The following is a 14,147-nucleotide window of genomic DNA, read 5'->3' on the forward strand; positions in this document are numbered from 1 at the left end:
TCATATTAGACTGATTTCTGAAGGATCATGTGACACTGAAGACTGGAGTAATGATGCTGAAAATTCAGCTTTGCATCACAGGAATAAATTACATTTAAAATAAATATATTCTTTAAAAAAATAATATTTCACAATATATACTGTATATATATATATATATATATATATATATATATATATTACTGTTTTACTGTGTTTTTGATCAAATAAATACAGCCTTGGTGCGCAGAAAGGACTTCTAAACTAATTTTTAGGTTACTAATCTCATTAAAATCGAAAATGTTACTCATCAGTACAAAGGCCAGATGCGGCTGCTTCCATTGAAACATTAGATGCTCTCTGGCTCAGATCACGCTGGAGAACATGATCATCAGGGTCTGAGCAAACCTGTAGGGTTCATGCAGCTAAAGTGCTGCTGTCATTATAGAAACAAGTGGAACAAGCCAAATACTAAGCCTTTTTTTTCATTCAAATTTATAATGAAAAATTGTGTATTAAATTGTGAAAAGAGAAGTATTTTCACAAGTGGTCTCAGACATTTGGACCCCCTGCAGTAATTCACCAGCACTTCCTCTGCTCTGGACGTTTTATGCCTCTTTTTCTCTGCCGGCTCATTTTTTTCCTCGAACACACTCAAATCAATCTTGCTCCCCCCTTTTCCGTTGAGTAAAACTCTTTGGTTTATTCATAAAGTTTCATCAAAGAGAGTGCGTGGCTGAGTTAGTGATGGCTGAACAGCGCCCTCTACAGATCGAAAAAAATATCCTTCACCTTGATAAAGTTACCAGCAGGAGTCTGAAGCTAAAGACGACATCAATATGTTTAGTGCTGAAACATCATAAAAAAAGCAGATAGATGATGTCACAAATGGACAGATGTGAGCAAACGAATTACCTCACACTGGCCGCGCAGTCCTGTCTCCTGCAGTCGAGACCAGATGCTCTGGATGCGTCCGGCGTGCTCGGGGTGGATGTTACTGTTTCCACACATGCACTGGTGTTTCTGCATCAGGGTGTCGTACACCAGACCTGTAGGGGCACAAATACTTATTTTAAGGAGGGATACAACCTAATATGAATATATTTAATATCCAGATGCTTAGTTGTTTTCCTTAGTTGTTTAGTTGGTAATCCCATGGCAATGATATCTAATCCAGTGACTGACCGGTGGTAAAGCGTGGTTTGGCTGCTGGTTCCTGGACCACAATGGGAAAGTTCGCTGAGGCTGGGGACGATTGCGCCCTGGACAGGGGCCGATGGCCTGGGAAGGTCACAGACAGTCCGGCCGCCTCCATAGACGCCTGATAGTTCCTCAGCTGATGGATCCTCTGTTGCTCCAACAGGAGAGCTTGCTGCTCAGAGACAACAACAGAAGTTTTCTCTTGAAATAAATGTGAAACTTTGCAAGTGAATTTGTGGAAACAAACAGGTTTCATCCTTCGTACAGACGAAAATCAAGCGCTTTAGGCGTCCTGCAGTTACACAAATAACCAGCAGGTGGCACTCAATACATTGAAGAACACAGACAAGAGCGTTTTTAGTAGAAAATGCTTCATATTTGGAAAATCAAAGAGAAAGACTTCACTTATTATGCTAATTAAGGTGAGAGTGTTTCAAACTACACTTTACATATTCACAATGCTTTGCATCCAGCTGTTCAAGACTAAATTTAGGCTATCCAAAATGTGAAAAATGCTGCTTTCTAAGGCAGTATATTAAGGTCTGAAGACAGATAAGTACATTTGGTCAAGGTAGTTCGTTTAAAGAATAAAAATTGCACTTGGGTTGGAAGATAAAATAAGATAAATATTTAAAAAAAATTATATTTCCATTACCATTCAAAATTTTGGGGTTTGCAAGATTTGCAATTCTCTTATGCTCACCAAGGCTGCACTGAATTGATCAAATATAAAGAAATATTGTGATATATTATTACAATTTAAAATAAATGTTTATGATTTGAATATACTTTAAAATGCAATTTATTCCTGTGATGCAAAGCTGAATTTTCAGCGTCATTACTCCAGTCTTCAGTGTCACATGATCCTAATATGCTGATTTGCTGTTCAAGAAACAGCTTTTTATTATCGATGTAAAGAAATAAATGTATATTTTTGTGCAAACAATTTTTTTTTTATGATTCTCTGATGAATAAAAAGTTCAAAAGAATAGCATTTACTTGAATTAGAAATATTTTGTAACATTATACATTTACTGTCACCAATTTAATGCATTTTAGCTGAAAAAAAATGTATCTCCAAAAAACATAATTCTTACTGACCCCAAAATTTTTACCATAGTGTATTTTCAAGTTATACTTAGAGACAAGCATTGTAGCCATCAAATATTTGCTTGGATGTGTCTAAAGCTCACACAAGTTTTTCCGTGATCATTGTACAGTATGTGATGTTATGGTTCCTTGAAGCTGGTCTGAAACCTCAGGAAGTTCTTCATACATAAGCTCTGCCTGTTAATTGGCAGCTCTCCTCAGTTACGGACACAGCTTTAGTTAGCTGATGAATATTTCATGATTGCAGGAACACGCAGAGGGTTTCAAACCCCCGCTGCCCATTAAGAAGAAAAAGAGCTGGACCTAAAGGATCTCGTCGAGCACAAGTGCGCACCTCCTGTTCATTTAAAAAAAGCAGTGATTAAGCACTGAGGACCTGTGGTTGCAGTTTACAGTTACTGCGTTAAAAAACACTCGTTTTTCAAGGATTGCACAAACAAACTCACATTAAGCATTTTTATGTTAATATAAACAGTTTTATTAAACTATTCTTCTTGTGCATTAATGAAACTGGCACGTTACTGTTTGCACAGCTGCTTAGCTAGTAATTGCTCTTTTTGTATTTGACATAAACTCCCATAGTTTTTTGGCAGCTTTAAGTAAAATAGACGAATGTCTTCAGCCGAGTAAGTGCTAGGAGGATACACCGGCTGCGTCCGAAATCACATACTCTCTCGAGTAGGTTCTCAAGGTATTTTGAATAAGTAATCAGTAATAAAAAGTACCTTATATATGAATAGTATGTGTGTAGTATGAATGTAAACCGGACGTCCTACATTCACCATGTTGTCATTATCCAGCCCGGTCTCACCCCAAAACGTCATATACTGACGGGTCTTGACCATACGTCAACATACGACGAAAAGGGTACCCCTATAACGTCCATATGAGACGAAGACATAAGCGCACCAGCAGCGCCTCCTAGCGGTACCCTAACGCATGCCTAAACCTACCCATAACCCGAATCGTCACACATGGACGTTAAAGGGGTACCCTTTTCGTCGTATGTTGCCGTATGGTCAAGACCCGTCAGTATGTGACGTTTTGGGGTGAGGCTGTGTTACATTATCATGTGACCAACCAGCGTCAGTTACGTCGCTTCACTGCCATTCATAAATCCTGTCCCGTGGCCTCATGGGATAGTTAAGTGTCCATCGCATGTAGATTTTAGAATCTCACCGGAAGTAGTATGTACTTTTTGCTTTCTCTTTTATGAATACTGTGAATTCTGATATACTTCTTTTGTCACATACTGTTTTTTGCTTACTATATAGTAGGTAAGTATGTGATTTCGAATGCAGTTTCTTGTAGCTACAGATCAGGTTAATAAGCACTTGTTCCACCGACGGGACAGGGTGCTTGTGTCCTTATAGGAGCCTGTTGCTGCCCTCTTCTGGTGCTCAACGTGTCTGTGGCTTCATTCTGTGCCATTCAAAGAAACACCATTTACTGTGCAATTCTACATTCTCAAGAGCGACGGACAAAGCCTTATATTTTATTTTATATATTTTATATCTCTATATATTTTTATATCCCCCATTTTGCGGGAAAGTCCCGAAATTGAGAGCTTTGTCCCGCGTCCTTCAAGACGTACGCTGTATCCTGCATATCGATTATGTCTGTATTATCTAGTTTTAAATATGTAATAGTGCATATATTGAGCAAAATGCCACTCTTTAGAATTATTTATTCTAGCTAACTATCGAGCTATGGACATTGAATAGCTTTTCTGAGGTAAATGTAGAGTTCTGTGACATTGTTCACAAACCGTTTTATTGACTTCTTCCTGCGGTTAAAACACTGATTGAGCGACTACATGAGACATGATACATGTGTGGCTACAACGTTCTGTCACGACACATTAACCCTCTGGGCTGCTGGGTCATTTTTGACCAAACAATTGTAAGTTTCGTTTTTTAAAAAAATGTTTTAACTTCATAGGAATGGTACGAAACTTTGTAAAGGTTTTGGCAATACCTGTGTGAACTCCCACACACACACACACACACACACACACACACACACACACACACACACACACACACACACACACACACACACACACACACACACACACACACACACACACACACAAATCATGGACATGATTCGAAAAGGTTAAATGGTCCTGGTAACCATTTACTAAAAAAATATAGTAACATTGTTTGCGCTCTAAAATTACAGCATTGTAAACAAATGGGAGACGAATTTCATCTAGTGAAAGTGCGGTCCTGCGCTCAAACTAAATTTGACTGAAAGCTCATTTTTTGAGTTATCAACCTCAAATTTTGAACACAGCTTGTTTAGATATATGGCTTTGATTTTCTCACAGTTTTAGATTAAAACACGTTTAAAATATATATTTCATATAAAACTTGAAGATGGTTTGCATTTTCATATTAATTGTAAAATTGTATGATTTTTTTTTCACTTCAGCAATAATATGTCAAGTATCGTTTATAAAAAGAGACCAAACTCCAAAGCAGTCAAGATTTATGACAGTTTAAGTTGGAAATTTTATTCTCAGGTCCATGCTCACAAAGTGAATACATGGATTATAACTACTGCAATACATATAATATAGCACCATTAAATCCCCTAAAAATACAAAATATTAAATAAAAAACATTATCGAACTAAAATATAGTAAAATAATTTCATTGAAAAAATGAATACAATAAATTTGTTTCAATTTTGAAATTTCAGTGTTAAAGAGCAGCAAAATGGTATTTATTGTTTGAATTTCATAATTAAAATTGACAGAATTGGAAAGATAAGACTTCATATCTTTCATATCAAAAAGTAACAATAAGTGACAAAGCACAGAACTTGATGCGATTTATTGGATGTGAAGAACGCTACAAATAATGTTTAGTGAAGTTGTTCACGCATCAACTGAAAAAAGCATAGACCAAGAAAATTATTCTTAAGATATTGGTTTATCAAAATGAGAATCGATTAAAATTGAGAAAACAATATTTTCAACTCAGCCCTAAAGTTCATTTTATTTAGTAAACTGAATATGTCCCGTGGGGTAAATGACATTGTATCACTCGAACCTAGGCAAGCTGAGTGCCCGTCACAGAGCCAATGGTTACAATTAACAAAGCTTACTGGTGATTTAAAACATGTTATCACCCAGAAAATAGGCTTTCCTACTAATATAAATCAATATTTACATAGTCTTAAAGTATGGAATTTCTCTCTCTCCCATGTGAGACAATAATCAGGTGGTCAGCCTGATCCTCACCTGTCTGAAGAGCAGCTCTTCCTCAACTTGTCTATCTCTCTGCTGGAATTCTTCGTCCTGTTCATCCAGAGGTTCCTGTTTGATGATGACCCCGTGAGGAAGACCCTCGGAGGAGTCTCCCAGCCCCTGGTGCTCCCGCAGCTCCTCTTCCGTCTCCTCCGGGTGGCTCTCGTGCTGTCGGCCCGGCTCGTTCGGCTTAGCCATCATCTGAGAGAGGAGGAGAAACACATCATCACTTCGTCTGATCAATCAGACTTCTTCACATACAAATGAATCATTTTATTGGAGAGTACAATAGGAATGTGTATTCAACAGTGTCTGGGAATAACTAACTAAAATTAGCAATGCTACTAAATTATGCACTAACGTTCAAAAGTTTGGGGTTAGTAAGATCTTTTTTCCTTAAAAAAAATAAAATAAGATAAAATAAAATAAATTATGCAGCAAGGATGTATTAAACTACAACAGTTAAGACATTTATAATGTTACAAAATTTTATTTCAAATAAATACTTTCGTCTGAAGGTTCAATTCATCAAAGAATCCTAGGAATTTTTTTTTATGAATCATGGTTTCCACAAAAATATTAAGCAGCACAACTGTTTTCAACATTGATAATAATAAGTCAAGTCATCATATTAAAATGATTTCTGAAGGATCATGTGACACTGAAGACTGGAGCAATGATGCAGAAAATTCAGCTTTGAATCACAGGAATAAATTACATTTTTAAATCTATTGAAATAGAAAACTTTAAATTGTAATAATATTTCACTATATTGCTGTTTTTACTGTAGTTTTGATCAAATAAATTCAGCCTTGGTGAGCAGAAGAGACTACTATTAAAACATAAAAAAATCTTACCGAGCCCAAACTCATGAAATGGTAGTGTATTTTTCCGAAGGGTAAAATAAATAAATATATTATTATTATAATAATAAATTAAAAATATGTCAAAAGTACATGATCAGATTTTTTTGTTTTGTTTTAGGTTGTAGTGTAGCTAACACATTTGATCAAAAGCATAAACCCTTAAAGTCAGCATTAAATTGACCCTATTTTAATTTATCAATACACCTTTTTTAAACATCAAATAGCCTGTTTCGTTTAGAAATACATGTACATTCCTTAATGGAAGTAAAAAAAGGTTGTGAAATTTGAACAACAGAAAAGGAATTCATAAGAGGATGAGTTCAGAACACATCTGCAACACAAAGATCTTCAGAGTCAAAGCTACAGTTGCATTAAATAACATTCCTGGAACAACAGGGACAAAAGAAACTGTCCTCTTGGCTCAAGTTCATGCTGTGACAGCTGTGTCTAACCCTATCACCGTGGCAATGACAGCTCTAGCCCCGCCCTCACCCCTGCACACACACACACACACAAAAACACGGGCCCCTGGCACTGTGCCAAGGGAACATAATTGACGTCAGAGCGCTCTGCAATTGCCTCATCTGTGTGCTTCATTCCAAACAAGCTTTTCTTTTTTCATATTCTCCTTTGTTTTCCTCCCCCTTCCTCGCCACAACTACATCTCTCCCTTCAGCTTAGTGAACATGTTCATGTCATTTCTTCGGAAAAGGAATCAGCCAAAGCCAAACTGACGGGAATAATCCAAAATTTGGGGACAAACATCAAATTTCCTCACAAGGATGACATGCTTTTAAACGTCTAGTTGCCACAGATACATTCATACTAGATACCATTTGAAAGCTTAAAAACTTTGCAAAAACATCTCAGCAAAAACATCTCCCAGGCCTTTTTGTCCTAAAAGTTCAGTAATTTTCAGAAAAAGGTTCAGAACATCAAGCTAGACCTTCTGTCAGTGTTAACAGCTCAGCACACAAACGTTGGCAGGTATGGCTTGGGTCATGAATATTAATTAAGTTATTTGAATTCTGTCATTATTTATCCATCCTCATGTCGTTCCGTTGGTAAACAATGGTAAGCAAAGGCTGTCAAGCTCAAAAAGTGACAAAGCACCATAAAGGTAGTCTTGAGTACTATATTTCTGAAACCAAACGATAGCTTGAATGAGGAAAGCACAGAAATGAAGACAATATTCACTGTATAGCTGTCAAACACCCAGGATGGCAGCGAATCAAAATAGAGCAAATCACCTTTTGAAAGTAAATTGACCCTTCAAACATAAATATTGTATCAATTATATCCTTACGCCTCTAGATGGCGACAAGTGACCGTTAAAAAATTAACCTGACATTGAATCATTCATTCAAGTGATTCGTTCAAAAATGCTCATTCGTCCAGTAATGAAACAAGTGAAGTATTTATGAGTGAGTCGTTGAATCATTTACTATATGAAACAAAAAAATTGTGATTCTCAATTTAATCCAGAATTGTGCAGCTCTAATTCTCTTAAATCTCATTCATGGACTATTAAGTTTCACACATGAGAAATAGGCCAAAAAGCTCACATGAATTTATTGTCCAGAGACCACACAAATAAAGTGCTAAAGTGCAAGGTATGGAAGTAGAATAATGTCAAATGTTTTTGAAATAAAAAGCCTGTTGAATTGCACTACTTGAAAAAAAATAGGCATTGCATTAACCATGCTTGCATTTTAATGCATTGTATTTTTAGTGCTTACATTTTTATGGGCTGAAATTCAACATGGTTGAATATTTAAGCTGTGAATATTTCAATTAAAAACATTTCAAACACCTTTTCATTATTAAAAATTAAATAATCCATATTCACCTTTCATATTTCACTTCCAAAATATTCAAACTGTTTAAAAATAGGCAATTTTCGGTCCATTTTATTTCGCTTTGCAAATTCGCTTCCACAAATTCAGTGGTTCAAATTCGACAGTAAATTCAACATTGACGTCCAGGAACTGCAGGAAAAGCAGTAGATTGCCGAGCATACTCTCCATCTGCTGTTAGTCGACCTCAACAGCAGATGGTGCAAAAGCGCTTGTTGTTGACGAAGACATTCATTCATAAAATGAAAATGATTATCTGTGTCAGTATATGCGGAAAAGATGATAAACACACAAAAGCTGTGTTTATGTTTCATTCAATAACTTCATTGTTACTTTCCCTGTGTATTCTACATGTCATCAGCTTTCTCTACCATGAACAGGATTATAATCGGTTTCCCTCAATACCTCATACTCAAGGATTTCCCTTCCGTTGATACAGTGATATGAAAGACCAATCTTGCACCTTATTAGGGAAGTAGGCTGTAGGCTATTATATAGGCTACAGGCAAGAAGATGGACTCAGAATATGAATTTAACGCGCAAAGTTTCATGCTGAGCGTTTCGTGATATACTGGCATAAAATCAACACATACATATATAGTATGCATACGTGTATTGCATTAGCTTAAACTGTCACAGCACTTGCATATTGTCCTCCTATTGTTAGTTTAACTGTAAATCGCTTTGGATAAAAGCTTCTGCTAAATGACTAAATGTAAAAATTGGCTTGACATTGGACATTCGCACATTTAGGGACCGTCTCTAAAGTTTCATACAACATTGGCATACACGTTTCTAACTTCAATAGCAAACTTAAATTTATTTGAATAAATATCAAAAATCCAAAGGGTGCGCATTATGCCTGACACTACATGAACACTTTACAGTAGGTTTTATGACTGTAAGTCGTTCTATTCAAATGCTATCGGAGTTAGAAACGTGTATACCAAAGTCGTATACACTTTAGAGACGGTCCCTAAATGTTCGAATGTCCAACATCAAGCCATCTGTATGCCAATCTATCACTGGGAAACGCTCAGCATTAAGCTTTGCGCGTTATTCTGAGTCAATCTGCTTGCCTGCGAGTTTGGTCTTTTACATCACTGTAGTCCATTAAGCTACGTTAAGCGTTGTATATGTCCAGCAGGGGAATCCTTAAGTATTGAGGGAAACCCTAATAGCCTGCATGCAGCACATCCACAATATAAAGTTAAGGCTACTAAACAACCAAGAGAAATATATGTCAACCTCAAAAATGTAACATTGGATCTGTATATCCGCATCGGGGAATAACATTATAATCTCGTTCACGGTAGAGAAAGATGCATGTAGGCTACACAGGAAAAGTAACCGTGAAGACACTGAATTTAACATAAAACAGCCGTCATAATAATCACAAATACACTTACATTGCTGTAAATGAGTTTTATGAATGAATGACTTGTTCTAACTGTTGCTGGTCTTCAACACGCGCTTTTGCACCATCTGCTGGTGAGGTCGACTAACAGCAGATGGAGAGTATGCTCGGCAATCTACTGCTTTTCCTGCAGTTCCTGGACGTCAATGTTGAATTTCCTGTCGAATTTAAAAGCGAAATAAAATGGACCGAAAATTGCCTGTTGAATATTATTGGTTGTATTTTTAAACAGTTTGAATATTTTGGAAGTGAAATATGAAAGGTGAATATGGATTATTGAATTTTTAATAATGAAAAGGTGTTTGAAATGTTTTTAATTGAAATATTCACAGCTTAAATATTCAACCATGTTGAATTTCAGCCCATAAAAATGTAAGCACTAAAAATACAATGCATTAAAATGCAAGCATGGTTAATGCAATGCCTATTTTTTTTCAAGTAGTGCAATTCAACAGGCTTTTTATTTCAAAAACATTTGACATTATTTTACTTCCATACAAGGACCGCAAAATGTTTTCGTGCACCTTGCACTTTATTTGTAGCCTCTGAACAATACATTCATATTAGTTTTTTGGCCTATTTCTCATGTGTGGAACTTCTTTAGTAGTTTTAAACATATTTTTTTAACAATTTTTGAATCTGATTCTATTCATTCACCTGTTTTGGACTAGTGTCTGGCGCTACGCTTTTCCGTTCTCTTCACTGGACTATTAAGTTTAACATTTTACCATGTTTAAATCTATTTCGCATATTTTTTTCCTAAATGCATTGTAAAAAAATGCACAAATCAAGGCCACAGATGTCATGCACTGGACCTACTTTGATATGCAGAAAACCACATGCACAGATTCACAACATATGCCTTCTCACATCTCCACAGCAAACTTCTAACTTCTAAAATATAGGAATGGACTGAAATCTAAACAAGCGTAAGCATTGCTTGGGAAGCATTAAATCCTCTGACATCTGCTGAGCAAAGAGGCCGTATTCCCGGAAGCCCCGAGTGTAGCGCTGAGGTGATCCACACCCAGTGATCTCATTCCGACATGTTTGTGTGCAGGCATGGATTACCTCCATAACTAATCTATAATGCACATTTGCAGTGGTGGGTGGGGGGGAGGTGGGAGGGGGGGAGCACAGGCATTAGAAACAAACCAAAAACCCTGTAGGATAATGAGCCAACACTAGTAATCTCTACAGACTTCACCACACACTCCATGAGCAAACATGAGGAGGAATAAAATGGTGAGGTTGTAGTTTTCCAAATTCATTATTTTCCCATAGGGATTTAAAATCCTTCAATGAAAAGTTCACGAAGCAAATCAACAAGACTTTCATTCATTACAACATTGCAAACTTCGTTCCGAATCAAAAAATTATATGAAAAAGTATATAAAAATGCAGACATTTAGTTTAGGAAAGAATGAACTGCTCATCCCCATCAAGCATTTTTATTAATATTTTAATTAAAAAAATAATGATGATGCAATACAAAACATATTGAATTATAGTTACTGAATAATGCTTTTTTTATTTTTATTTTTTTTTATTTGCTAAATACTTTGTTATATACAATTATATAAGAAGCTTAAGCACGTAGGTAGACAAGCCATATTCATCCATAATTTTCCAGCAAAACATTTTTTTTTTTTTTTTTTTGCAAAATACACTTCAGTTCAAAAAGTCTGCGGTCAGTTTTTTTATATATATATATTTTTTAAATAAATTAATACTTTTATTCAGCAAGGACACATTAAATTGATCAAAAGTGAGTTTTATAATGTTAATAATAAATGCTGTTCTTTCAAATCTTCTATTTAACAAAGAATCCTGAAAATATCCTATCACGGTTTCCACAAAAATATTAAAGGTGCTATATGTAACTTTTCTTCTAAAATGAATCCTTTTTTTATTGCCTGTGTGTGAAGGGGTTGTAATCACACATTACAATGATCCACTTGTCGTGTTTTGCTATTACCTCTGAAGGCCAGTATTCCTATTTCTATGTGAAGTCTCCGGGTCGGATTTTCTGCGAAATGCATCGGATGTGACGTGCATGCGCGCTCCCGAGCCTCTCTCCTTTTTTATATACAGTCTATGCGACGACGGCACTGCAGCTAACGACATGGAGTCTGATAACACCCAAAAACGACCTGCCTCCAGCACAACACAGACTCCAACACAAACTCCCAAAAAATATAAAAAACAAAAACAAATTTAATCTGCTGAAGCTCGTCAATCGGATCGACTCAGGACGAAAACACGGATCAACATCGGCAGAGCGTTTGAATTATGGAGAGACCTCCGCTTTGTTTTAGGTATAAAAACAGACCCTGAGTTGGCTTTCATCCTTTTGGACAGGTAAGCTAACATTACTTCAAAGCATGTAGTGAGTGCGCGCTCTTGAGTTCGAGCACGCACACGAGCACGAGTGCTCTTGTTGCGATCTGAAACATCACCGCTAGAGGCCGCTGGAACCTACATACAGCACCTTTAAGCAAAACAACTGTTTTCAACATTGATAATAAGAAGAAATGTTTCTTGAGTATCAAATCAGCATATTAGAATGATTTCTGAAGGATCATGTGACACTGAAGACTGGAGTAATGATGCTGAGAATTCAGCTTTACATCACAGGAATAAATTACATATTAAAATATATTTAAATAAAAAAATATTTTAAAATATATTACTGTTTTTACTTTATTTTGGATCAAATAAATGCAGCCTTGGTGAGCATAAGAGACTTCTTTCAAAAATAAGTAGTGGTAGTGGTCGTGCATATATTTTGTGTATTCATTTTATTTAACATTTCTTTTTGTAAAGAAATTTGACAGGAATTGTTTTTTTTTACTTCAAAAATGTTAATCTTTTAAGGTGGGACCAGCAGACAAAATAGTTACTTAAACCCTATTTAACGTAATTCATTTAACAGAACTCCGCATTTCACCCAAAATTCAGCCCTGAAATTGCGCTTCCAAGCATGGATTCAGTCTGGGTCCGCAATGACTGCAGTCCCACATACACACTAGCAGAGTGCTTCCGGTCTGACCATATAAGGACTGCACATCCTGCTGGTTGCCATGGTGATTAAGGGAGCTAAAGACAGACAGAATGCTGTACCTTGCTGATGTGAAGCTGCTGCTGCTGGAACTGTTGCTTGTGTTTTTCCAGGAACTGCTGGTGTTGCTGTTGAACCACCAGCTGCTGCAGCGCCTGGGCGTTCTGGGGCAGGGGGGCCGACTGTGTGCGTCCGAGGGGCCGATGCTGCCGGAGCTTATGGATGGGATGGGACTGCAGGGGCACGCCACCCAGGCCTGGGGACACAACACATGGGCTTTAGGTAACACAGCAGATTCTAGTTAGCACTTAGCCCTGAACTAATTAACACCTTTGCCCGCTTTTGCTCTCGGGGGGGGGGGGGGGGAGTTTCATGAATACATGCACGGCTGAAGATTTAAGCGCGTCTCCGTCTCAGTTTTAGGCGGCATGCCCACGGGTCGCTTGTGAAGCATCTAGTGCACACAAAACTGGCAAGATCCTTCTTAAAAGTCATTCAAAAATGCAACTGAATGGAACAGAACACAGACCTTGAGGTGAGATTTTAAAGTGTAACGATTTCAAACTTAACATACCGGCCTAAATATGTGCAACAAAAATAACAACCCCCCCAGTAAAATATATTTCAATAAAAGTAATAAAACGTACGTAAATCGGTAGTGTGTGCAATTATGTGTATGCATATATATATATATATATGATTTTGTGTATATACACAATTACTATATATTATAATACATTATATTTTCAGATCATTACATACAATTTTTTTTTTTATATATATATATATGAAATTATTCAATATGAAATATAGATAACCTGACATAATATACATAATAAAATAAAATCATTGTATATAATAAAATAAAATTGAATATTTATATAGTAAAATATAAAAACTGCGTATGTATTTATGTATATTTATTTATATATATATATTAGACTAAACTGGGAAGGGTCACAACACTTTTTGTTATCTATTTTTAGTTTAATTGATTCTGTTGCTCTCAACATTTGAAAGTTGCTTGGGATAAAAGTGTCTGCTAAATGATTAAATGTAAATGTAAATATAAATATATACACACTGAACGATGATCACCGGAACAAAATCTATTCAGTCAGAAAACTTTAATTTTTTTTCCCTACATTTTTTAATTGCCATTATTGGGCCACTCTGCTTCAGACACACTCTCCGTCCCTCCCAGGGGCTTGACACTTCCTGTTTGTACACTTCCTGTGCACTGGATTTGCTCATCTCCCTGACAACAGTGGGCGGAGAAAAGGTTAGCTCTTTAACGTGATGGTCTATGATGGCACAAATCATTAGTCAGAATTGACTGCGCCAGTGAGGCGTCTCTCTCTCTCATCCTCAGGATAAGTATTGACCTCTTCTTATTGCCAGC

The 14,147-nt window shown here is 36.5% G+C and overlaps 1 protein-coding gene across 3 annotated transcripts in view; it reads right to left on the bottom strand.

Moving 5' to 3' along the window:
* Positions 1 to 14,147, bottom strand: part of hdac4 (histone deacetylase 4) — a 198,459-nt gene that overhangs the window by 53,822 nt on the left and 130,490 nt on the right. For all 3 annotated transcript variants that reach the window (XM_082174627.1, XM_082174626.1, XM_082174628.1), the window contains 4 exons: positions 12,808 to 13,001; positions 5,540 to 5,746; positions 1,165 to 1,351; positions 895 to 1,028 (listed from right to left, as the gene is read on the bottom strand). In XM_082174627.1, the coding sequence (XP_082030753.1) occupies positions 895 to 1,028; positions 1,165 to 1,351; positions 5,540 to 5,746; positions 12,808 to 13,001 (722 nt within the window). The remainder of the gene's footprint in view (positions 1 to 894; positions 1,029 to 1,164; positions 1,352 to 5,539; positions 5,747 to 12,807; positions 13,002 to 14,147) is intronic.

The sequence above is a fragment of the Leuciscus leuciscus genome (assembly GCF_965113295.1).
Source record: "Leuciscus leuciscus genome assembly, chromosome: 7".
NCBI classification, from domain to species: domain Eukaryota; kingdom Metazoa; phylum Chordata; class Actinopteri; order Cypriniformes; family Leuciscidae; genus Leuciscus; species Leuciscus leuciscus.